We start from the raw sequence: 26944 nt of genomic DNA, 5'->3' as shown, positions 1-26944 counted from the left end.
TGATATTAAATAAATAATATGGGTAAAATATATAGATCATTGTGGGCCCACAGCATGCCTACAGGGCAAAGAAGACCGAGTAGGCCTTTCTGGTAGGAATTAACATGGGGACCTTCTGGTTTGTCCTTTGTACAAGGAATCTGATAGAAGCTTGCAATGGAACCTTTAAAAGCATATATATGAAAGAGAAATGACACAACAATTCCTCTCATCGTCAAATCTTTATAATTTACAAATGGAGTCGATCAGATGTGGGTCAGCTGTCACCTGTTCCATCCGCAAACCTCCAATTACGGCACCCTTCCACCATCTCAGATCTTCCCTATCTTCAACTATCAAGGTAAAACCACCTATAGTATTGTTAATTTAAGAAAATTTACATGCATATGCCTTTTATTTCTGTCTGCCATGTTTTCTTCAGTACGCATGAAGAATAAGCGTTCCCCTTTTTTTAGAAGTGTATTGCATATGACCATATATGCGTGGGGCCCACCTTGATGTATTTGTTTATCTATGCCGTATGTTCATTTTATAAGATCATGACATGGTATGGCCCCAAAACTGAGGCATATCCAATGCTCTAGTAGACTACACTAGACATGACTTTTGCATTTAATGCAACCAAGCTTATCATTTGAGGTGGTCCACTAGAGCGTTGGATTTTTCTCATTTTTGGGACCATACTTTAACAGGATCTTAGAAAGGAATGGTGTTGATAAACGGATACATCGCGGTGGGCCCACACAGATCTTGTCGAACTCTTAAAGGTCTGGCAAGAGTAGGAGGCTGGGGGGTTTTTCTCACAAGCTGCCTGTGCTTTCTTACATGGACCAAAAAACTGTTACTTCAAACTATTGCTCTAAAGCTGCCTAACGTTTTCACCGTTAGCTCCGAAACCACTAGCTATCATTTCTTTATGGTAGAAACTTTTTAATGTACATCAAAGAAACCCTGTGATGTTTGTCGCAAACGGAGACTCACTACTGCAGTGACGTCACCAAGTTCTGTGGACCCCACTATGATGTATGTGTTGTATCTACAGCGTCCATTCATTTGGAGATATTATTTTTAGGCATGACCCAGAGAACGAGGTATATACAAATCTTTAGTGGACCGCACCACAGAAAACAGTGGGAAGATTGATGTCCACTGTTGAAACCTTCCTAAGGGCCGCCATGATGTTTTTTCGAAATCCAACCTGTTCAAAAGTTAACAAAGACATTAAAGAAGGGAAAACACAAATATCAGCTTGATCGAAAACTTTTGTGGCCTTTAGAATTTTTTAATGGTGGTGTAACTCTACCCACTGTTTTCTTTGGTGGGGTCCACTGGAGCTTTGGATATGACTCATTCTGTGCATTTTATACTAAAATGATCTCTCCAGATGGATGGATGGCGTGGATATAAAACATACATCATGGTGGGCCCACAGAACTTGATGACGTCACTTCAGTTGCGGTCTCGCTTCCCAACCTGTCAGTAGCCAATCCGCGCCCGTCGCCAATCTATTCTAGTTATGCCACGTGTGCAGCAATGACATGTAGCGCACCAAAGACGGAATCAGATTGGCTACTCCCCCTGTCACCCGCCAATGGCTGTGGTCGGTGCTATGTGGGCCCCACAATGATGTATGTGTTTCATCCATGCCGTCCATTTATTTTTATAGATCATTTTATAATATGAGACAAAAAATGAGGTATATTCCAATCTCAAGTGGACCACTTTATAGGAAACAGTGTTGAATGAACGTCAACCATTAAAAACTTTTCGGGGCATAAAAGTTTTGGATGAAGCTGATATTTGTTTTTTTTTTTCCATCATCTGGGTCATGTATGACCTAATCAACAGATTTGATGTCAAATAAACAGTACATTGGGCCTTAGGAGGATTTTAATGGTGGATATCCAATCACTATTGTTTTCCTATGGTGTGGTCCCTGAGATTTATATCCCTCTCATTTTTTGGATAAAGCCCTAAAATGATATGTTAAAATGGATGAACGGCATGGATGAAATACATACATCATGGTAGGGCCCACATAGCACCGACTACCAGCCACAGGGCGGTGGCAGGGGGAGTGGCCAATCCGATTCCACCAAAGACGGCACACTTACACCCACAGAAAATATGTTCAAAACCCGTCCAAGCACATTCAAACGGTCTCTCTCCACATAGAATAGGTGTGGTGTTTCACTTTTGAAGAGGATAAATTTGTCATTTTACCACTTAACAAAGCAGTCCACGCTTTAAATGGTCCGTACAGTTTTGAAGAAATAAGTTAAAAGTAAAAAAAAAAATTTGTACATTGACCAAAACAGAGGCAGCTAATGGGAAAAATCCCTTTTTGAATGATATACTCCTGCAGCAGAACTGTTTCTAATGTAGTTAGGGTGAATTTCAAATGCCAGCTTTTTTTTTTTCCTACACACACTCACAGCCCACCTACACACGCTCCTGCCCTCACATCGCGAAACACTCTCGCGCATTAGCACCACAAGGCATGCTCAGACCGGTTAACCTGTGTTGAAACTCCTGAGAGTCTACCATTGAGACATGGCAATAGGTGTATTTTCTAATGCGAACTTGTAACAACAAATTATAGTGAAATTTTAGCCTTTTATAGTTTTGCATGTTATGGGTTCCAATCTTCGATGGGGATCAACAGATGGTCTCGGCCAGGAGGGCTTCTTGGATTGTTAAAAGTCATTTGATATATATTGATACACCATCTTCTAAAGGTTCTAGCTTTTAGAGCAAGTGGTTATTTGATATAGTATTGTAGCAAAAGGTCAAGTGTTTTGTATCTCAAGGGCACCAAATACACCTCCATAATATATTCTATCATGGGAGGCTCAGAAAATCAAGACCAGAGTATCTCTTAGAAATAAGAGAATTATGGTAAATATCATCATCATAGCGTGAATTTTCTTTTATTTATTTTTTTGAATTTTGTGTGTGCTTGGGTGTGTCTTGCAGCCTCTTCTAAAAGAATGGAAGCTGAGAATTCAAGTCCCTGAAACCGTAAAAAGGGCATCCACAAATCTAATGGATGCATTGGTCGATTCGATGTTTAAGTTCGTGGAACAACCAATGTTGCTGCAGGTACTTCCTTGCTTATGTCAACAATCATGCAAGACTAAGATTGAGATTAATGATTATCAAATAATTGATAAGTCAAGATTTGTACGGGTAAAATGTGTTTCATCCACGTTGTCCATCCATTTTGGATCATTATTTTAGAGCATGAGACAAAAAAAATTGGCAGATACAAATCTCAGGTGGACTACACCACAAGAAAAGAGTGATGACCGAATGCTCACTATTAAAAGCCTCCTACGGCCCACTGTAACGTTTATTTGCCATCCTACCTATTGATTAGGTCACCAAGACACAAATATCAGCTTCATCTAAAACTTTCCTTGCCCTAAGAAGTTTTTAATTGTAGGCATTCAATTACCTCTATTTCCTATGGCATGGTCCACTTGAGATTTTGATCAGCCTCATTTTTTTGTGTAATGCCCTAATATGAGTTTTCAAAATGGATTGACAACGTGGATAAAAACAAATACATCACAGTGGGAACTGCAGAGCAGCGTCCAGTAGGCAACGTGCATTCCACGGGTTGTCATTAAGGGGTTGTTTGGCTCTCTAGAATCTCAAAAGATGGAGTGTTTTGAGGACAAATTCTTTAAGAAAGATTTTGTCTATCATGTTTGGGTAAGAGAAGGAAACCTAAAAATAACTCTTTATATGAAACAAATTCCCACACTCACTTTGAACTATAACCCTAAATCCTAAAATAGCCTTAATTTACTTTTAACAATTAGAAGTTTTGTGTCCTAAGTCCTAACCAAGTCATTTTAAAGCTACCCGCGCACCTAAAATCAGAGCACACACACGACACGGCTGCACACAGCCATTAATACTGGAGGTACTATTACCATGCTTGTGCCGGAAGTTTGTACAATATCATTAGGATTTTTAGTTTTACAGGTGGGACACATGATGCAGTGATGAGTCATTCAAACCATTTATATTGTGGCCCCAACTGTCAATGACCCGTGCACCATGTTCGAGAAAGAAATGATTTTGTATTTATTTGTGTTGGGAGAAGTATGGTTCAGAGTCTCAAGGGAGCACTTATTTTTAAAAAATAGAATCATCATCATCACCTAAGCCTTATCCTGAGTAATTGGGATCCACTACATGAACCTGCTTCACCATTCCATTCGATAAAGGACTATAACTTTAGTTAGACTATAGGTCATTAAGTCTTTTTTTTTTTAACTGTATCTACCCACATCCTTTTACACCTTCCCTTGCTCCTTCGGAACCATCAACTTACACTCCCAACCCGCACGGTTCTTGGTCTCCATTACACTTGCCCAAATTATCTAAGTCAACTTACCCTTATTACCTATGGGTGCCACTGCTAAGTTCCCTCAAATATAATCAGTTCTAATTCTCTCCCTCCACATCTTACTATCTATCCATCTAAACATCCTCATTTCAGTTACATGTTCATTGACTGCCCGATGTTCTGTCTCATGAAGAACAGTTGGTTTATAACTACCTTATAAAATTATCTTTTCAATTTGAGTGGTACACAACAATCACATAAAACACCAAAGGCACATATCCATTTCTTCCACCCAACTTGAATTCTATGGGCAACATCCTTCTCAATCTCTCTATTCTCATGAATTATCGATGAAGGATACCAAAAATGGTTATTTTGGGAAACTTCTTGGTCAACACTCCTAACTAATTCCTCGTTTCCACTCCTATTGTCACCAAAAATTTTTAGTCTTAAATCCTTAGATTCTAAAGCGCCCCTTCATAAATCTAGCTTCGTGTTTATGCCATTCTTCATCTTATCGACCAAAACTATGTCATCCACAAGCAACATACACCATGTGTAATGTCTCAGAAAAAATCCGTACAAAGACCAGAGTATCACCTCAAGCAAAAATCCTTAATGACCGAATCCTTTAGAAATTAGACAAAAATTAGTTAAGTACTAAGCTAAATTAATCGGTGAATTATCTTGAACCACTATCTGCACGAACTGCAAGACCCAAAACCATTAGAAACGCTAAATCAACATTACCTAAAGACCTAGGAGCAATCTCAAAACCCAGTTGCTCTCGGGAGCACATTGAAACTCCGTATCGGATCTGGACCGAACATCTAAAGTCCAATTACTGCAAAACTATAAGGTTATGACCGCCATACTGGGCTTGACAAGCATCGGGGGAATCGAGCCCAGATAGTATCCAGAAACGCACAACTTGAGCCCGGAGTAAAGTGTGTGAGAAACGCGAATATCTTTAGAAAATAAAGTCAAACTTAAGTGAATTGGACCATTCGCTTGCGAGCGAAATTGAAGGTTTCAGACCATCAGTTTCTGACCAAACTTTACCTGTGGATCAGGAAAATTTTCCTGCACACGTCAGTATACTTGTGGCCCTGATCGAGTGACGATGACCGTTGAACTGAAACAGGTCTTCCACGGTCGATCTACAAATCTAATCGAACCAAAACCTTAGCCTGACTTAGATCCATAGTCAGGGAACTTACTCCATGACATAGGTGAGTAATGGGCCTCCAAATGAGTCCTGTTTGCCCAAAACAAACGCCATTTGGCTATAACCTAAGTATACCATGGCCCTGGGGCCATTGTTATCAGTTTTGGACCTATATAATGCCCTTAAACCACCCATCTCTCATTCCATACGATTTTCTCTAACCCTAGGAGAGAGAAGAGAGAAAAGAGGAGGAAAGAGTGAGGAGAAGAGAGTGAGATAGGGCGATCGTTGCTAGGATCCTTTCCCACGACTCCACACGCCGAATCACCACCCCACCATCGCTACACCATCGATTCTGACTTCAATTTGGGTGAGAAATCCTAACTCTAATCTCCTTATAGGAATTCAAATAGAGGAAATGACAAAATAGCTAACCTGTTTCGTGATTTAGGTAGCCGTTGTGTTGTAGACGGAAGCGTAGTGTACGAACCGAGTTCATAACGAGCAAACCGACGAAAGGTGCAGACTATAAACGTTTAGGTTATGGTTTTTAAGGCTTTCAATGTCAGCAATGATTTATGTCTGACTTGATTGCTGCCACATGACCTTAGTTACGATGTATTCAATAAATTTTACATGTGTGTGAACTAAGTGAATATATTATGCATTCCATGTTTTTGTTGAAATGATTGAATGAAATTGCTATTATGATTTATACTTGCCATGACTATTAATCTAGTATACGTGTTTATTGTATGTATGACAACTCTTTTATGAAAGAATCTGCCATAATATATGCTATAACTAATTTAGTCTATGTATATAGTATTATGTAGTCTAAGTGTTCAATAAAATGTTTGAATGAGAAATTGTTTGGTAAATCACTTCCAACAAGGGTGTTGAGATAGGATTCTCAACTACCTTGTCCGCAGTTATAGTTTCTTTCATTTAATGTAAATTGCTACTACGTGATTTATGGTTGAAATGCATACGCATAACAATATGTTCAATGTGTTCGATAAAATGCTCGAATGGGATTTATATTTAAACTATTGGTTAAATGTTGTTATGAATATCATATGTATCCACATGCTGTATTTGAGTATGTTTGGGACTACCACCTAGTCCAGGCAATCGGTAATGGCTCCTAAGTGAGTGGCCGAACTAGTTTCACTACATTAGATACGTTCGAGGAATCCGAGTCGTACGGTGATTGTCGAGAATGGTTAGGCCACAAGGAGTGTTTATGCACTCTATGTTGATTAATTCAACGTACGCTCGTACAATCGCACATGTCAAATAACCTGATTGACTTATTGTATGTTTACCATGTATGGACGCTACTGCTTGAATCTAAGGTACCACTTACCAATGCAAACCCATTTCAACCATGGTACCAAAATCCGCTAAGACTCATGAGCTGGACATGGTGGTATGGGACACCGTGGTCGAGCTGTCGGCCTACGCTGGGGTGACGAGTCTCCCCGTAGTGACCAATGAGCAACCCAAACTGGTGAGCCGAATACGGTGGTATGAGACACTGTATTCGAGTTGTCGGCCTACGATGAGGTGACGAGCCTTCCCGTAGTGACCTCGAGTATAAATTAGGCCTACGCTGAGGTGACGAGCCTCTCCGTAGTGACCTCGAGTGTAAACTCATGAACTTACCTATCCACTGCTTTCATCAAGGGTGATGCCTTATAACTTGCCTATCGTATGTGAGTAACTAGGATTGACGACCCTAGATGGATCATTGTTTGGGTAAGTGATATAAAGGGAGATACCTTAGCTTCCCAAATCTGCTGTATGAATAAGCCTAATAAATTACTTGGCTAACACGACCATGCACTGCATTGCATGTGCTTTGGCGAGGAAGTGCACATTTAGGGAGTTTGTCATGCGTGATCTTGAGATGATGTCGCTGAGGGAGTGCAGATGAGGGCATGCATCATTACGTATATCATACCTACATTAACAAGAGTATTTAGGATATGATTGTTGTATTGTTTTATCATTACTGCTTGACTGAATTGATAACATGTTAACTTTTGTCTTATATTACCACTGAGCTGATCACTCACTCCCACTCTAGGATGGTGTTTTAAAACACCAAATAGATTCTGATTTAGATGTAGGTTGTGATGCGGCTTACGTGTCGGAGCCGGACTTCATGGATGAGGAGGAGGAATTCTCCTATATTCAGCTATCAGACGGGTCTTTGTAGATCTTGTTCTGATTCAACGGGATTACAGGGTTCCATAGATTAGTTGAACAGTTACATTTTGATATTTTGTAAATTTTGGAACAAACACTTGTATTTATTTAGCCTAGCAACATACTCATACTCTGGGGATTGATAAACACTTACATACTTTATATGTTCAGCTTAGTCTTCTGCTTGCCCAACTTAAGTAACTCTGGAGTATGATATGTTGTTTTGGTGTAATCCCACTCATGTTTAGTTCACTAATATTGACAACATTTAATCAACATTATCTATGTTGCATATGTGATGCGTTGGAACTCGGGAGTTGAGCTTTGCTCGACCCTCAATTTCGGGGCATTACAAGTTGGTATCAAAGCATGATTTGGATTAAACTGGACTTGGATTATGGTAACATGACGCACATAGACATACTTTGACTTAGGTGGGAGCAATAAAACATAAAAATGATCATACTTATACCTGGGTTATGGCACCTCGCCGATCGCAGCCCACCGCGGTCCACTCTAACGGGTCACGGTGGGCCCGCGGGTCCAGCGGCCCACCGCCCTTCCCACATGTGTGGGGCCATGCAAACTCATGTAGGGCTTGTTATTTTGCCCCATTTGCCTCATTTCCACTCAATTTCACCCCTCCTAGCTCTCAAAAACATCATTTTCCCTCTCAAATCTTCATTCCATACTCCATCTTCTTCTTCTTCAATACACATACACCCACCACCATTTTCCTCAAAACTCATCTCATACAACCTCTCATCTCCCTCATTTCCTCTCATTTGAGCACACAAGTCCACCATTGTGTCTCATAAACCCCAAAACCCACCAACCCATCCCCTTCAACAAGCTTTCTTCACTTCCATGACTCTTTTTGAGCTAGTGGCTGCCATCTTTTCTCTCTTCATGCTCCTTTCTCTCATGGGAAAGAGAAGGGCACCCAATGATGAAGCCGGGCCTAGCCGCCTAACCCGTCCAAGGAAGAAAGCGGGTGCAGAAGCAAGTACCAGCGCCGCACGAGAGCAACAGATGAAGCGGGATCTCAATCCCTAGATTTCACTTGAAAGAGTTCTACCGGCGGGCATCAGACACGGTAAGCTTCGTGGCCGTAAAGTTGTGTTTGAAGCACATGTGGACGAAAGGCTATTTGGGTTATATCCAGTAATGGACCTCTTGTTGGACTCCGGGTGGGGTCCCATATTTGAAGGCAAGTCTCATACCTGCGAGAGCACTGTCCGAGCCTTCTATGCCCACATTCGGGATCCACTACTGGAGCTTCTACAATTCACTATTCCCGTAGGAAGGCGGGAAGCTATAGTCAATGTGGATGTGATGGCCTGGATTATGGGGATTGCACATGGTGAAGTGCATGCTAATGAATCCCATCTCAAGAGTATGCGAGAAAGAGATCACCATACGCGGTTTCTTTGTGGCCGACTGGTCCACTGGAAGCGAGGCAATTGCCTCCCATCGACCAAATTGGCAGACGATTTCTGCCTGCTCCACCACATATTCACATATAATGTGTATCTTATGTGGGGCAACCGTACCGAATGCACTCATTTGATGGTGGACTTCCTGTATAGAGCTAGGTAGGGAGACAAGCTATGTCTGCCTACGTTCGCCCTACTACAGATAATCCAGACCGTACGTTCTGTTAGGAGAGATGTTTCACTTCCATTCGGCCGACTCATATGCAAGATTGCTCGAGAGTTTGGCTACAGATTTAAAATGGATAAGCTTGTACCGATCCACTTCATTAATGAAACTACACTCAACAACATGGGAATCGGCCCACGACAATAGCAAGCCCGTCTTGATGAATATGGAGATGAGATTGAGGAAGAGAGTGAAGAGGAAGAACAGAGTGAAGGGGAAGAAGGTAGTGAAGAGGAAGGTTCTGAGGAGGGAAATGATGAGGAAAGCAGTGAGGATGATGAGGAGGCCCAAGATTCTGATGGGGGATCTCCTACTGCTACACCAGAGCACCACCATGATCGGGCCGCCCTGGAAGCCCGTCTGGCTCAGATTGAAGAGAACCAAGCCGCCCTAAGACAAGAGGTCAAGGAGACCCAGACCGAACTTAAGCAAAAGCTTAAAGAGAATCAGGCTTATGTGAAATAGAAATTTAAGAAGATGTCTCGCACCTTGAAAGCTGTCCTGTACTGTATGCAGGACAAGGGTGCGCCTCCGCCTTCACCAGAGTCAGACGACTAGTCGTATGTGTAGTCATCTTTTGGTTTGTTTATTTCCTTGCTTTCTATGTAATGGCCCTTGTTGGCTTAGTTGGATATTAGTAGTTAGTTTTAAAACTTGTGTTAGATCATCTCGCATGCATCTTCTGTCATGATCCATGTAAGACCACATCTCATGTATTGTGGTAATTTTGGTTAAATGAAATGTGTGAAGCTTCTTTTGAATTGGATTATGTAGAATGCTTGGAAAGATTGAATGTTGTTATTCAAGAATCTTACGCATGTTGCATCTTATGTTGTATATAAGGAATGCCACCTAAGAGTACTTGGAGCACTACACGTCTTGCACTTGGCGAATCGTTTGACGGGGCACCTCCCCTGAGCGATAGCCACACAGACCCCAGTTTAGACCCTGATAGTGACACCATGCCGGATTCTCAGCCGGTCATTGGCCCCACCAATGGGCCAACACCTAGTGCACCACCGGTTCCAGATCAGAATCGTGCGTCTATTTCGATGCCACGCATGCCTCAGGCGGCTCCTCCTCCTGATAGGCTGGAGCAGATGATGCTCCTAATGCAGCAACAACAAATTTGGACCACAATTGCGGGGGCCCTTGCCCAAAACATGAACGTGGTCCTGCCTGCAACACCTGTGCAACTTGCTGAAAATATGAATGCCAGCAGTTTATTTGAGTGCTTTCAGCGCTTCTGACCTCCCACCTTCGCAGGCACTCATAGGCCCGAGGAGGCCGAATACTGGCTCGACCGCATCTCTAAGATGCTGAAGCCATTGCACTGCACTGAGGTAAAGTAGGTAGAGTTGGTCACGTATATGTTCGAGAAGGATGTTAGTCTATGGTGGGACAACATCCTACGAACAGTTCCTACAGGACACGTGTGGACATGGATGCTTTTGAGACTCGCTTCCATGGAAAATACTTCCCCCTCATTTATCGTAATGAAAAGGAGAGTGAGTTTCTTCACCTCCGACAGAGAGGGATGACCGTGGCAGAGTATGAGAACCGCTTCACGGAGCTAGCTAGATATGCTCCTTTGATACTAGCAGACGAGCCGATGAATATGCGACGATTTTCTGAGGATCCGCAGCTTGAAATCCGCATGAAGATGTGTTGCACTAGCATTCCCAACTATGCTAAGCTAGTGAGCATGTCCCTGTACGCTGAGCAGGATGGGGACAGACTGTCCCGTACACGTGTGCCCATGGGCCCGAGGCCCCGACCTGACTTGCCAAACTGACCATTCCTCGGCAAGAGGCCACGTGCAGATTCACCTCCTAGGCTTACTGCTCCACCGACTCAGTAGAGGTGATCTGATCTATGGTGCACCTACTGTAAGAGGTTGGGCCATACAGACACTTACTGCTTTACCAAGATGAGGGATAATGGCTTTACGCCGCCTTAGAAGATCAACTGTTAATTACCACAAGCCATTTCAGCTCCACCTCTACGATCAGCACCGCTAGCATAGCCTTTTTACAGACTGAATGTACCTCGAAGTAGGCCACCTCAACAGCCTATAGCAGCATAGTCGAATCGTCTTCAACAAGTGCATGTGCATGCGCTTGCAGCTGAAGCATCTGAGTCAGCAGCTACAGTGCCTTTAACCTTCGAAGTCATTACCCACATCCAAGGTATACCAGTTTTTCTGTTGGTGGGCACCGGGTCCACTATTTCAATGATATCATACTCTACGGTCAAGCATTTAGGGTTGAATACTACCCCTATGGTTAGGGTGAGAGTCATTGTAGCAGCAGGAACCTTCACAGATGCCACTAAGCTTTGTAAGAGTTACTTGTAGACTTAGGAAGCAGGGTGGTGTCTGTTGACTTGATCGTCACCATTATATACCATTACGACGTCATCCTCGGCATGGATTGACTTACTGAAATGAAGGCCAAGATCAACTGCGGGACCCGACTGGTGACGGCACACGAGCCCGAAAACACGACCTTCACTTTCCCCATTCAGGTCAGTTGCCCCTTTTGGGTTTTTTGTTATGCTTCCGTATTGAAAGATCATAATGGTCCGACACTTGGAAACACGTCTATAGTCTAGGACTTCTGAGAAGTGTTTAAGACGATCCCTGGATTACCTCCTCGGCACGAGATCGACTTTACTATCGACCTTGTACCTGGTGCAACACCCATTTCTTTACCCACGTGTCGCATGCCTCCTTGTGAAATGGAGGAATTGAAGAGATAGATTGATGATTTGTTGGATTCAAATTTCATACAACCGAGTGTATCTCCTTAGGGAGCATCTGTGTTATTTGTGAAGAAGAAGGATAGATCACTGTGATTGTGTATTGATTATCGCAAGTTGAACCAAGTAACAGTCAAGAACAAGTATCCTTTGCCCAGGATAGATGATCTGTTGACTAGTTGAAAGGGGCGCAGTATTTCTCGAAGATCGACTTACAGTTCGGGTACCATCAGTTGCGGGTCAGGGATGAAGACATGCAGAAGACGGCATTCAGAACCAGTTTTTGGCACTACGAATTCCTCGTGATGTCGTTTGGACTTACAAACGCACCGGCAGTGTTCATGAACCTCATGAACCGGGTGTTTGGACCGTACCTATATCGGTTCATCATCGTATTTATAGATGACATTTTAATATACTCTAAGAGCCGAAAGGATCACGAAGAGCACCTGCGAGCAGTCTTCGATACTCTCAGGAAGAACCAATTATTTGCTTAATACAAGAAATGCGACTTCTGAAAGGAAGAAGTCAAGTTCCTGGGACATGTTGTGTCCAAGGAAGGTATCGCTGTGGACCTTGCCAAGGTGGCCACAGTTCAGGACTGGGAGCAGCCCAGTTCAGTTACAGAAGTAGGGAGTTTTCTGGGACTTACTAGCTACTATTGCCGATTCATTAGAGATTTTTCCAAGATAGCCAGACCATTATCTCAGCTTACTCGAAAGGATCTTAAGTTCTGGAATGAGAAGGTAGAAGCAGTCTTTCAGGAATTGAAGGACAAGTTGACGTCCGCACCCGTGCTAGTATTGCCAGAGTAAGGGGTCAGATATACGATATACACCGACGCGTCTCGTGTTGGTTTGGGTTGTGTTCTTTTGCAGAAGGACAGAGTGCCTCGCGACAGTTGAGGAAGCACGAAGAAAACTACCCTACGGACGACCTGGAATTAGCAGTAGTCATCTTCGCATTAAAGCTCTGGAGATATTACCTCTACGGAGGGGAGTTCGAGCTCCTTTGCGACCACAAGAGCATTAAGTACATATTCACGCAGAAGGACCTAAATATGAGGCAGCGGCGATGCATGGAAACCTTGAAAGACTTCAAGTTTGAGGTCTCCTACCATCCCGGCAAGGCCAACCTTATGGTAGAAGCATTGAGCTGCAAGAAGACGATAGCATTTGCTGCTCCACTGATGATACATGAATGGAATATGGTTGAATTTGTACGAGTCTTCAAACAGAGGCTTAAGTAGAAGAGCCGTTCGAGAGTGTCGCACACATCTGCGTGCAGTCACTTATTGATGATTAAATCATTGCTGCACAGAAAGAGGACGAGCTGTTGGTGAAAATGAGAGAGTAAGCAAGTGACGATGAAGGCTTTGAATGGAGAGTTGGTTCGGATGGGAGTTTATATTATCGTGGCCGCCTGTGTGTCCCAAACCTTCATGACTTGAGCATGTGAGTTCTCGAAGCTACTCATAATTCGAAGATGGCGATGCATCCTGGTAGTACAAAGATGTATGGAGATATGAAGCGTTCGTACTAGTGGGACAACATAAAGGCCCACATAGCGGATTATGTATCCCGTTGTCTCACGTGCCAGCAGGTCAAGGCTGAACATCGCCGACCTCCTGGATTTCTTCAACCCATGCCCATAGCTGAATGGAAGTGGGATTTCATATCTGTGGATTTCATTACCGGGTTACCGAAGATAAGAAAGGGACACGACTCCATTTGGGTGATTGTGGACCGATTGATGAAATCGGCTAATTTTCTTCCGATTAGAGTCTTAAACTCAGCAGATGATTTAGCCAAGTTGTACATCAAAGAGATAATACGTCTGCATGGAGTGCCTATGGAGATTGTGTCGGATCGAGACACGCGATTCACGTCTATCTTTTGGACTCGAATCCAAAAAGAATGGGAGTGAAACTGAGTTCAGTACCGCGTTCCACCCACAGACTGACGAGCAGACAAACGGGTAAATCAGGTGTTAGAGGACATGTTGCGGGCATGTGTGCTCGATTTCAAAGATAGTTGGGATGACTGTCTTCCCTATGTAGAGTTTGCGTATAACAACAGTTTTCAAGCCAGCATTGGCATGGCTTCCTACGAGGCACTGTATGGGCGCCCATGTTGAGCACCCCATTGTTGGGCAGAAGTTGACTAGAGAAGCCCGATTGACCCAGATTTAGTACAGGCGACTTCTAAGAAGATTGACATTATCAGGTGTCAACTTCTTGTAGCACAGAGCAGATAAAAAAGTTATGCCGATACACGACGGTGGCAGTTGGAATTCAAGGTTGGGGACCATGTATTTCTTGAGGTTTCCCCAATGAAGGGAATTTTTCGTTTTGGTAAGAAGGGGAAGCTTACGCCGCGATTCATTGGCCCATTCTAGATTCTAGACCAAGTGGGTGTGGTAGCATACCGCCTCGCCTTATCCACACCACTCGCAGGTGTGTACAACATATTTCATGTATCGATGCTGAATAAATACGTTCCTGATCCTACTCACATTATCAAGTGGGAGAAAGTGCAGTTGAGTGAAGATGCTATATACGTACTTCGGCTAACACGTATCCTGGATAGGAAGGAACAGGTGCTGTGTAGCAAAGTTATCCCTCTTGTGAAAGTATTGTGGACTCACCACACTGAGGAAGAAGCTACTTAGGAAACAGAAGCCGAGGTCCGCAAGAACTACCCTCAGATTCTCGAAGAGTACAAAAATGTACTAATTTTGAGGACGAAATTTTTCTTTAAAGGGGGTAGATTATAACATCTCGGAAAAAAATCCATACAAAGACCCGAGTACCACCTCAGGCAGAAATCCTTAATGACCGAATCCTTTAGAAATTAAACGAAAATCAGTTAAGTACTAAGCTAAATCAATCGATGAATTATCTTGAACCACTATCTGTATGAACTGCAAGACCCAAAACCATTAGAAACGCTAACTCAACATTACTTAAAGACCCAGGAGCAATCTCAAAACCCAGTTACTCTTGGGAGCACATTGAAACTCCGTATCGGATCTAAACCACGCATCGAAAGTCCGATTACCTCCAAACTTTAAGGTTATGACCGCCATGCTGGGCTTGACAAGCATTGCGAGAATCGAGCCCAGATAGTATCCAAAAATGTATAACTTGAGCCCGGAGCAAAGTGTGTGAGAAATGCGAATATCTTTAGAAAATGAACTTAAGTGAATTGGATCATTTGCTTGCAGGCGAACTTGAAGGTTTCAGACTGTCAGTTTCTGACCAAACTTTACCTGTGGATTAGGAAAATTTCCCTACATAAGTCAGCATCCTTGTGGCCCTGATCGAGTGACGATGACCGTTGAACTGAAACAGGTCCTCCACAGTCGATCCACAAATCCGATCGGACCAAAACCTTAGCCTGACTTAGATCCATAGTCAGGGAACTTACTCCATGACATAGGTGAGTAATGGGCCTCCAGATGAGTTATGTTTGCCCGAAACAAACGCCTTCTGGCTATAACCTAAGTATACCATGGCCCTAGGGCCATTGTCATCAGTTTTGGGCCTATGTAATGCCCTTAAACCACCCCTCTCTCATTCCATACGATTTTCTCTAACCCTAGGAGAGAGAAGAGAGGAAAGAGGAGGAAAGAGTGAGGAGAAGAGAGTGAGATAGGGCGATCGTTGCTAGGATCTTTTCCCACGACTCCACACGCCGAATCGCCACCCCACCATCGCTACACTGTCGATTCTGACTTCGATTTAGGTGAGAAATCCTAACCCTAATCTTGTTATAGGAATTCAAATAGAGGAAACGACAAAATAGCTAACCTGTTTCGTGATTTAGGTAGCCGTTGTGTTGTAGACGGAAGCGTAGTGTACGAACCGAGTTCGTAACGAGCAAACCGACGAAAGGTGCAGACTATAAACATTTAGGTTATGGGTTTTAAGGCTTTCAATGTCAGGAATGATTTATGTCTGACTTGATTGCTGCCACATGACCTTAGTTACGATGTATTCGATAAATTTTACATGTGTGTGAACTAGGTGAATATATTATGCATTCCATGTTTTTGTTGAAATGATTGAATGAAATTGCTATTATGATTTATGCTTGCCATGACTATTAATCTAGTATACGTGTTTGTTGTATATATGACAACTCCTTTATGAAAGGATCTGTCATAATATATGCTATAACTAATTTAGTCTATGTATATAGTATTATGTAGTCTAAGTGTTCGATAAAATGTTTGAATGAGAAATTGTTTGGTAAATCGCTTCCAACAAGGGTGTTGAGATAGGATTCTCAACTAACTTGTCCACAGTTATAGTTTCTTTCATTTAATGTAAATTGCTACTACGTGATTTATGGTTGAAATGCATACGTATAACAATATGTTCAATGTGTTCGATAAAATGATCGAATGGGATTTATATTTAAACTGTTGGTTAAATGCTGTTATGAATATCATATGTATCCACATGCTGCGTTTGAGTATGTTTGAGACTACCACCTAGTCCAGGCAATCGGTAATGGCTCTTAAGTGAGTGGCCGAACTAGTTTTGCCATGTTAGATGTGTTCAAAGAATCCGAGTCGTACGGTGATTGTCGACAGTGGTTAGGCTACGAGGAGTATTTATGCACTCTATGTCGATTAATTCAATGTACTCTCATACCAATCGCACTTATCAAATAACCAGATTGGCCTATTGTGTGTTTACCATTTATGGACGCTACTGCTTGAATCTAAGGTACCACTTACCAATACAAACCCGTTTCAACCATAGTTCCAAGATCTGCTAAGACTCATGAGCCAGACATGGTGGTATGAGACACCGTGGTCGAGCTGTCGGCCTACGCTGGGGTGACGAGCCTCCCCGTAATGACTAGTGAGCAACTCAAACTCGTGAGTTGAATACGGTGGTATGAGACATTGTATTTTAGTTGTCGGCCTACGATGAGGTGACGAGCCTTCCCGTAGTGACCTCGAGTATAAATTAGGCCTACGCTGAGGTGACGAGCCTCTCCGTAGTGACCTTGAGTGTAAACTCGTGAACTTACCTATCCACTGCTTTCATCAGGGGTGATGCCCTACAACTTACCTATCATATGTGAGTAACTAGGATTGATGACCCTAGATGGATCATTGTTTGGGTAAGTGATATAAAGGGAGGTACCTTAGCTTCCCGAATCTACTGTATGAATAAGCCTAATAAATTACTTGGCTAACATGACCATGCACCGCATTGCATGTGCTTTGGCGAGGAAGTGCACGTTTAGGGAGTTTGCCATGTGCGATCGTGAGATGATGTCGCTGAGGGAGTGCAGGCGAGGGCATGCATCATTACGCATATCATTCCTGCATTAACAAGAGTACTTAGGATATGATTGTTGTATTGCTTTATCATTACTGCTTGACTGAATTGATAACATGTTAACCTTTGTCTTATAGTACCACTGAGTTGATCACTCACTCCCACTCTGGGACGGTGCTTTAAAACACTAACCAGACTCTGATTTAGATGTAGATTGTGATGCGGCTTACGTGTCGGAGCCGAACTTCATGGATGAGGAGGAGGAATTCTCCTATATTCAGCTATCAGATGGGTCTTTGTATACCTTGTTCTAATTCGACGGAATTACAGGGTTACATGGATTAGTTGGACAATTACATTTTGATATTTTGTAAATTTTGGAACAAATACTTGTATCTATTTAACCTGACAACATACTTATACTCTGGGGATTGATAAACACTTACATACTTTATATGTTCATCTCAGTCTTCCGCTTGCCCAATTTAAGTAACTCTAGAGTATGATATACTGTTTTGGTGTAATCCCACTCATGTTTAGTGCACAAATATTACATTTAATTATCATTATCTATGTTGCATATGTGATGCGTTGGAACTTGGGAGTTGAGCTTTGCTCGACCCCCGATTTTCGGGGCGTTACGCCATGGGATCTCTTCCTTCAAATAAATTTTTAACTCGTCCACAACTAATGAGGATTATCTAACACACCAGAAGTTCTCAAGACAGGAGGAATCTTAGGGCCTGTTTGGTTGCCAACTAAAAATGATTTCAAATCATTTTACTGAACAGAAATTATGAGTTAGAGATTTATATAAGCTATGATCCCTAATGCATAATTACTGTTACTAAAATAAGATGAACTCATGTTTAAGTGGCAACGAAACATAACAAACAGGCATCTAATAAAGCAAATACAGCAATGGTTCACACTCAACCAAAGAAAGGCCAAAAAAATACCAGTAGGATCGGGCATGCCAATACCATTGGGCAAACTGAAAACCTCAATGGTGTTGGATAAACATTCCACACAAGCCATGTGTAATACCTCTAAATGCAATGGGGAATGCTAACACGTACAAGTTACACTGAAGTTTCTAACACATCGGGCATGCATGCCCATAGACAAAGCACAGATACGCATTTGCATGTAATCATAAATGCAAAGGTAACCTCACTGTATCTCTAGCTATAGCTGGGTCGTCACTCCCTTTTTTGTATTTTGGAAACTTGCTTCTTTTTTATTTAATGCAATCTGTTATTCCTTTTTAAAAAAATCATAAATGCAAAGGCGCACACAAACACAAATTTATAAAATCCTACCTTTTCTCACTATGGTCTCTCTCATGTCTGTTGAACCCCTTCATTGATTTGTCACAGGGAAATTTTGCACCAGTCAATGAAATTGGCGAAACAGTGGTAGTTCCAAGTATTGAAGGAGAGATTCCAAAGGACTTCCCTGAAGGTGTTTATATAAGAAATGGTGGGTATGTTAACACGAGCAGTGCAAAAGCAGTTTCTTAAAAGCATAAGCAGATCAAACGAGGAACTCATTTTTAAGAACTTCAATGTTAAACATGTTAAAGATCATGTAGAAGATCTCCTAAATGTACTTAAAAATCTAGGATATTATTTTTTGGGTTCCTGTGTAAATGGATTTTCTTTCTTTATTTTGTGTGAGTTCAGCATGCAAAAGCTTGTGAATGGTGGTTGCTGGGTATTCTCTTCCCCATGACTCCATGAGCATCTTCTTCAACACACATCTGATCCAACACGTCATTTGGATGAATGCAGGTCCAAATCCCATTTTTGCAGATAAAACAGCAGCGATATCGATATTCGGAAAATCCACTTTGTTATGGTTTGAGGGAGATGGGATGCTTCATGCCACTTACTTTAGCAAAGACGAGAGAGAAAACTGGGTTGTTACATACAAAAACAGATATGTGGAAGCTGAAACATTCATGGTAGAGAAGGAGAAGAAAAAAGCCTTATTTCTTCCAGCAACAGAAGGCGACTCTTCTGCTGTTGTAGCTGCCTATATACTCAACCTGGTAAGTCATAGCTATTCCAGATGTGTTAGGCCTAGCAATGAAATCTAAATTAATTGGTAGAGTTGGGTTTATGTGCTCATCCTCTTCCTTGTTTCATGACAGCTGAGATTTGGCAAAGTAAACAAGGACTTGAACAACACCAACTTGTTCAAGCATGCAGGGAAGGTTTATTCCATTACAGAGAACCATATGCCATATGAGGTTGATGTCTCCAATCTGGAAACATTGAATGATTGGGAGTTGAAGGATGCTTGGAATCGCCCCTTTACAAGTCATCCAAAGGTTTGTTTGATCTCCACTAGGTCAAGATCTGCTAATCCAATATACGCACGTAGGCCAGCTCCTACACATACAAGCACACGTGGCAAACTGGCATAGGAATGTGGCGTCTGAGACGTTCATCAAGGGGGCCACTATGTAAGAAACAAAATGGATGGCTAAACACTTGCTTTCCAGGTGCATATTTGTTTTATATACTGTGACCCTCCTGTTGGGTGGAATGGCCTGACTTTTGGGCTAGGGCATAAATTATAAATGCAACCACATGATGGATGGTTGGGATGTTCACCAAACATGCCAGTCTTGCAAATCTGCTAGCATAGAGATAGGATTGGCTATATACCTAGTATAGGATAATTAAACCTCTACAGATGTTGATCTCTTATTTCTAATATATGTTGATTTGTACCAGATAGATATGAAGACTGGAGAGATGGTCGCCATGGGCATAGATGCTAAGAAGCCATACTATGTTTTAGGCATAATATCAGGCATGTGTGCATTAGCTAGCTTGTTTTCATGGCAATCTTTGTGCATTCATATCAGACAGTACATGCTGGAAATTCAGATGATAAATGAACTAACATGGGTTTTTGTCTTCAGCAGACGGGAAGAAACTGATTCACAAGGTTGACCTGAAGTTTGAGAAAAGCACCCTTTCTCATGATTTGGGTGTCACAGAAAAGTAAGACTGTCTGTTATTTTCCAACACAAACAAAGAGAATATACAAAAATACATGTAATAAGTACTGAGTTTAGCACCAATTGTTGACCGAAAGGTTCATGAAAATACCCATGAAAATCTTCTAACAAAGAATGCTTTGCATTGCAAGGGACTTTCTATCATTATATTTGTATAGATTGAGAGGTTTGTAAGTTGAATTGCTTAGGATGGATGATTGAAATATAGTGAATCCTTTGCAATCAGCAAACAATTACCAAGTTCTAAAATCAACAATAATTGAGAATAACACTTGATCATTTTCCTTTCATCTTTCTTTTGCTTTCCTTGCATAGATGATAATCCTATACTTGTTTCCTCATGGTTTTCAGCTACAACATTATCATTGATTACCCTCTGATAATAGACGTCGGCAGACTTATCAGAGGTGGCTCGTGAGTACCCTTTCAAAGCTTTCAATCAATCTCTCCTCATGAACTTGGGAAAAAAAAAGAAACTAGCCTCGAAACTTCTTTGACAATAAAATCATATGTAATGAGAATGCAGATTAATCAAATACGAGAGAGATCAGAGAGCACGAATTGGAGTCATGCCTCGATACGGTGATGTAGAGTCTGTTATCTGGTTCAGCATAAAAAACCATTGCACTTTCCACATCATCAATTCCTTTGAGGAAGGAGACGAGGTGCACTGCCAATTGAAATCTCTACATCTGATTCTTTGGTAATTATGATGAGTAGGATGACTAATTCATTAATACAGGTGGTTGTGATAGGGTGTCGAGCAATTGGTTCCATCTTCCCAGGCCCAGATCATGGAACTAATAAACAAGAATGGTTTAGAAGAGCCTTCAGGCCAGTATCAGCTGTAACCGAAGGATTTGACCCTTCTGTCGATGGAGTAGTATTTCCCCGTCCCTATGAGTGGAGATTGAATGTGAAAACTGGTGCAGTAAAAGAAGGTTATCTCACAGGGACAAACTTTGCCATGGATTTCCCTACAATCAATGACACATTCATGGGTATGAAGAACAAGTATTGCTATACCCAAGTTTTGGATTCAGTACAAAGCTCTAAAACAGGTAACTCAATCTATTTTGTGGCTTTTATTTGGTATCTCACCTTAGTTCTCAATGCAGATGTATAGGCCTTGACTCTTTGTAAACCATCATCGATCCATACAGGGTTATCTGCGTTTAACTTGTTTGCGAAGCTATACTTTGAAGAACGAAAGAAGCCTGTGATCAAGGTAGAACAAACTACAACCTTCATGTTTAAAGCAATTTAGGAGGTGTGAAAACTAGATGAATCAGGAAAATGGACTGGTACACTATTTTATTTGCAAACTGACAAGAAGTATGCATTGTCCTGTTTAGATCATTAAGATAATCATGACTCAGTCCTGATTCATCATCAGCATGTCGCCTTCATTTCTTAAATCAGTTCTTAGTTTTCCATATTCGTTTCAGATTCTTACGTGATTTCTTAATTTCTCCCTCTATTCCTTTGATTATTTTGTTCTACCATTCATTTTTTTTGTTATTAGCCATGCTATCATTATGTTATTGCTTGTACTAATTTTGGTGTCCTAACTCAAGTTGAAGGCATGAGCTTTTTGACATCAACTGAGAGATTGTGATGCCTGTATCTTCTAATGCTCAACTTACTTCTTGTGTGAAATGTTTTCCAGGAGGGAGAAGATTGGATAAAGGTAGAATATCATGTCCTGGAGGAAAACCAGTTCTGTTCTGGTCTTCACTTCATTCCAAAACCTGGAGGCATTGATGAAGACGATGGTTGGCTCATTTGTTACGTTCATGATGAGAAAACAAATATCTCCCAAGTGAGTATCAATCATCTAACTTCTAGCATACTTCAAAAAACTCACTGACTCACTTAGAAGTCAACCAAGTCAGCCCAATTATGTAGGCCGCCTTGTATTAGTGTAAACTCCAATTCCATTGGCAAGCTTGAGATATTCAGCAACCAATAAAGGCGAGATCATAATTTGAGAGACCAATTTCAATGACTGAAGTGAGTTTTGAACAATGACTCCTAAAATCTAGGATATATTTGTAGATCTAACAAAACCCATTTTTCTTTTTATATTGCAGGTTCACATAATTGATGCAAAGAATTTCACTGAGAAGCCTGTGGCCAAAATAACTCTACCTCAAAGAGTACCTTATGGTTACCATGGAACTTTTATATGTAAATAAAACACTGCAAAAAGTTCAGTTCATAGAGTGGAACTTTTATATGTAAATAAAATGCTGAAAAAAGTTCAGTTCATAGAGTTTTACTCTCATGTGATTCGAGGTCTTCTAAGTATGTCTAGTCCGACTCTACATCCTACATTTCAGTTAAGCACCTGATTACCATATGAAGTTTGACTCATATGCAAAATATAAAAACCACATTCCCCTGGTCCACCATCCATTAGTTCAAAGAAAAAAAAAAGACTCGAGTAAAAAATAGGTAGCCAGATTTTTCAACAGGGGAATTCGGTTGTCAAGTTCTGGTCCGAGTGACCCGAACCACTTAGTTAACAGTGTAACCTACTGAAAAAAGAAGAAAGATTTACATAAAAGGAGACAGACATGTCCATCAAAAGAAAACTACTCCCAAACTGCAAGCCATATGCTCTAGAAAATTACAACCAAACTTTGACCAATTCTCAAGGCTCTAATCCCTGCTTCATTAGAGCCACTAACACCAATTTGATTTATTTATTTATTTTTGTGTGTGTGTGGCGCAGAGGGGTTGGGTTGAAGAGAGAGAGAGAGTAGTTGGATTGGTTTCAAGACTGACAAGATCCATGGATATTACAGCTGAGATTGGTTTCACGCCATGGATATTATCAAGATTGAAGACCTCTGAGAAGGTCCATGAGGATGTGATTTCCTTAATCCAAACATAATTTGAATGAAGTCGATTCTATTGAGTTGTGAGATGCTTCAGAAGGTGAATACAGCTCTTGAGACATCAATCTATTTTGGTTTTTACACAATAGTCAAAGATCCAAAACATAGTGGATTCAAAAGAAAGAGGGGAACAAGAAAAGGAGTACAGCAGAGAAACAAGACTTCTTTGTCTTCTAATTTCAACTAGCTGGGTAGGGGGACTTAAATCTTCGCTTATATTCGATAAGAAAGCTGTGAAATCAATTTAATCTTGCAAAGTAAAACTTCTTCTCACAACTTGTTGGTGAAAGGTGTAATACTTTGTAGTATTTAATACCACATATATGATACAAACCATACAACATGTGGTTCCCAAAATTAAAACATGAAAACAACTACAATTCAAGGGTATTTCTGACTTGTTTTTAATTTAACATGTCTTCCATTCACTTTTTTTTCTTTTTTGGGTTAGCTTGTTAGTACACACAACACTGTTAGTAGACACTCCACTGTAAGCCACCCCCACTTGGGAATCAATACCAAGACCTCAGTGTTGAAACGAGGGTATCTTCACTCGGTCTACCACTTGAGCTATGGATCAGGGTCTTCCATTCACTTTCTAATGAACAGAAATTAGGGACTGTTTCTAATTTTAACTCATTTACAAAAAATTACTGAATTATTTCAAGTCGTGGAAGTGGAGAATGGAGAAAGAGTTTGCAAAAGCTCATACGCGATCACCCTTAAAATAATGCCTTTGGATATATTTTCCTATTTGTGTTACTCCTTCCTTCTCTTCCATGGTTTTTAGCTATGACATTGTCATGGATCACCTGCTTATCAAGGAGTGGAAACAACTATTCCTAGGAAGTTGCATTGTAAACAAAGCCATTCATAAATCAACTGTTGCAAAGGTGTTTCCAACCACATAAGCATTGAAAGCCAACACCTTGATGCCATGTGCTAGCCTTAATAAAAGATTAATTTTCGTATGAATAATGACAGTCTAGTATCTGAATTTCGCATCTCAATTGCATAGAAACGAGTCATGTAGGAAAGGAAGACTTCATGCTTCTATTTCACATCACCAAAAAAAAAAAGTACAGCATGGAATATCATCTCTAAGCTGATGCTGCAGGGTAGTTACTGGAAAATGATGTCAAACCTGTGTTGTTTCCAAGCTTAGAGGCATCCATACCAGCATGCTGAACAAAATCTTCAGGGGTCATGTGGGAACCATGGCATGCACAAACAATCCTTATATGCCTGTTTCTATACCTATAGGGAAAGCCTGAAATGGTATTTCCACTTAAACTAGTACAGTGGTTGACACCCATGGCAGATCTGAATATGAACCACACACCCCAAATTTTAGATCAGAAGCTCCACCTGGCTTTATAGCTGTACCTTCATTGAGAAAGCCCTCTGCAGCCAGTTGGTCTGAAACTCCTTTCATGCAGAATTTTGTGTTGTTTCTCTTTGATTCTCCTCTATCTGAGAAGATGAACATGTACTAGATTCTTCAAGGACATGTGATTTGCCACCAGCTTCTGCCAAATCAGTTTATAAAAAATAAAAAAATAAAATAAAATAAAATAAAATAAAACAAAAAAAAAAAGAAAGAAAGAAAGAAAAGAAAAGAAAAGAAGATTACAAGCTTGGCCCATGACCCTTTAAATTAATACTAGCATTCCATATACTGTGTCTTCTATTATTTTCTTTTCCTTCCGGCAACCAATACTCATCAGTGATTTGCTCAGCAATCAACATCGACTTCCTGAAGGGCTAGACTCTCAATTGCAATAACTCATCCACCATACATGTTGCATAAATGTATGTCAATCTAGATCATCCAAAATGTGAGTCCCATTGTTGGGGGGCATAAATCCTGAAAATCACACTGATCAGACAATTAACATCAAATCGATGGCCATCAAATGGACCTTTAAAAAAAATAGAAATGTCCATGGTGCAAATTTAATGGGCAACATGCAATGGTTAACATTATACAATTAACATGATTACGGCCTATGCTTCATCCAAAATGGGGCCCACAAAATAATGGTCCATAGTAAGGTACATTTATATTGTGGTGAATAACTTGCCACTGTTTGAGAACTGGTGGGGAAAAGCACACCATGGTCAACGCTTTCCCAAGTTATACAACACTGGACAGGATAGTGGCCAAGAACTTCATTCAAGTTACATAAATTCCCTGCCTAAATCATCTAATAAAATGGGAATGGATTAATCTTCCATAGTTGCCAAAATGCCCCATCCCTGGGTATTGCACCATCACAAGCCTTATATTACTCATGATACATAAACACTGCCAGCATAGACCTGACGATGATAATAGGCACATATGATTCAGAGACGAGACAATAAAAGCCAACAGAAGTTGAATAAGCAACATCAACAGCAACGTTAGTACATATGTAAAAACACAAAAGGCAGAAGAGAGGGGAACCTTGCGATGTATTTATGTAATCTTTGGAATGATTTGCATTTGGTACTCTGTCACCAAACCTTCTGCTAGAATACCCAAAAAGCTGTTGAGGATGAGAAACCACCCCCTGAGAAGAATCTGTCTCCAATGCCAGCAACTGCTGAGTAACCAAAAGCCACTTGAATGTCAGGATTGATCGATTGGATTCTGGGTTGCTCACCATTTGCAAAAGGCATCAGTTGCATAATACTGGGTGAGGAAACAATTGTTGGTTACTTATAAGTAGCCGCATTTGTAGGAACCACCTTAACAGGTAGCAAGTAATGTCCAAACATGAAGTTCAGTTGTCGGGTCAATGATGGAACCCCATATCCCAAGTTTCCAAGTTCAGTTGTCGGGTCGATGATGGAACCCCATATCCCAAGTTTCCAAGTTCAAGGCTAGATTCTTTTCTAAAGATGTTGAGACATTTTCTGGCCTTGGGTAAACTTCTCAACCTCAGAGCTACTATCTATATACTGTTTGACATTATCGTCATGCTGAGAGATCAACCTTGATGCTGAGAATTCGACTTCGGAATCCGCCAGTCCTCATTTTCAGCAGATGAACTATCTTTAGTAGTTAACAAAACATGCAAACTCACTAAGGCACGAACTCTCTTTAGTAGTTAACAAAACATGTAAACTCACTAATCGTAATGCCCATACAATTCTTACCATGCACATCAGCATACTCAACTTCCCTTATGTACTTCTTTTGGTCCTTCATTTCCTCAATTGGCATATTACACCTTTTAAAAGCCTCTGGCCATGAGTTACCCTCACTCTCAATTCTCATGTTGGTTTGTCAGGAAGTTCTCTTGCTGTTGTGCAACCGAGTCGCTTCTCTATGGCCCAATTAAGTATCATATGTCAAGTCTACCTCTTTTCTCTTTGTTGAGATATGAATCAGATCAATACCATTCTCATCCTCCATTATATTAGATGAAGGTCTATGAAAATTTCTAAGTTAGTCTCTCCTTTTTCCTAATAGAAGTGACTCTTCCTCTTTCCCTTTCCAATAGAGCTGAATTCGGATGATGTTCGCCTCACGGAAGAAATAATAGTAGTGCCATGT

General features: G+C 41.1%; 1 protein-coding gene and 1 pseudogene across 1 annotated transcript; one reads left to right on the top strand and one right to left on the bottom strand.

Annotated features, from left to right (window-relative positions):
* Nucleotides 1–2561: 2561 nt before the first annotated feature.
* On the top strand, nt 2562–22604 carry LOC131224134 (carotenoid 9,10(9',10')-cleavage dioxygenase-like). The gene is made up of 12 exons (XM_058219681.1): nt 2562–3102; nt 18843–18945; nt 19257–19516; nt 19619–19802; nt 20212–20286; nt 20399–20480; nt 20849–20911; nt 21024–21162; nt 21240–21558; nt 21661–21725; nt 22167–22272; nt 22591–22604. Exons 1-12 carry the CDS (start codon nt 3046–3048, stop codon nt 22602–22604), a joined length of 1467 nt encoding a protein of 488 aa, XP_058075664.1. The 5' UTR covers nt 2562–3045.
* A 1896-nt stretch (nt 22605–24500) lies between these two features.
* Nucleotides 24501–26665, bottom strand: LOC131224133 (ninja-family protein 8-like; annotated as a pseudogene).
* Nucleotides 26666–26944: the final 279 nt, after the last annotated feature.

The sequence above is a fragment of the Magnolia sinica genome, chromosome 13 (assembly GCF_029962835.1).
Source record: "Magnolia sinica isolate HGM2019 chromosome 13, MsV1, whole genome shotgun sequence".
NCBI classification, from domain to species: domain Eukaryota; kingdom Viridiplantae; phylum Streptophyta; class Magnoliopsida; order Magnoliales; family Magnoliaceae; genus Magnolia; species Magnolia sinica.
This window is presented reverse-complemented; position numbering and strand designations above follow the sequence as displayed.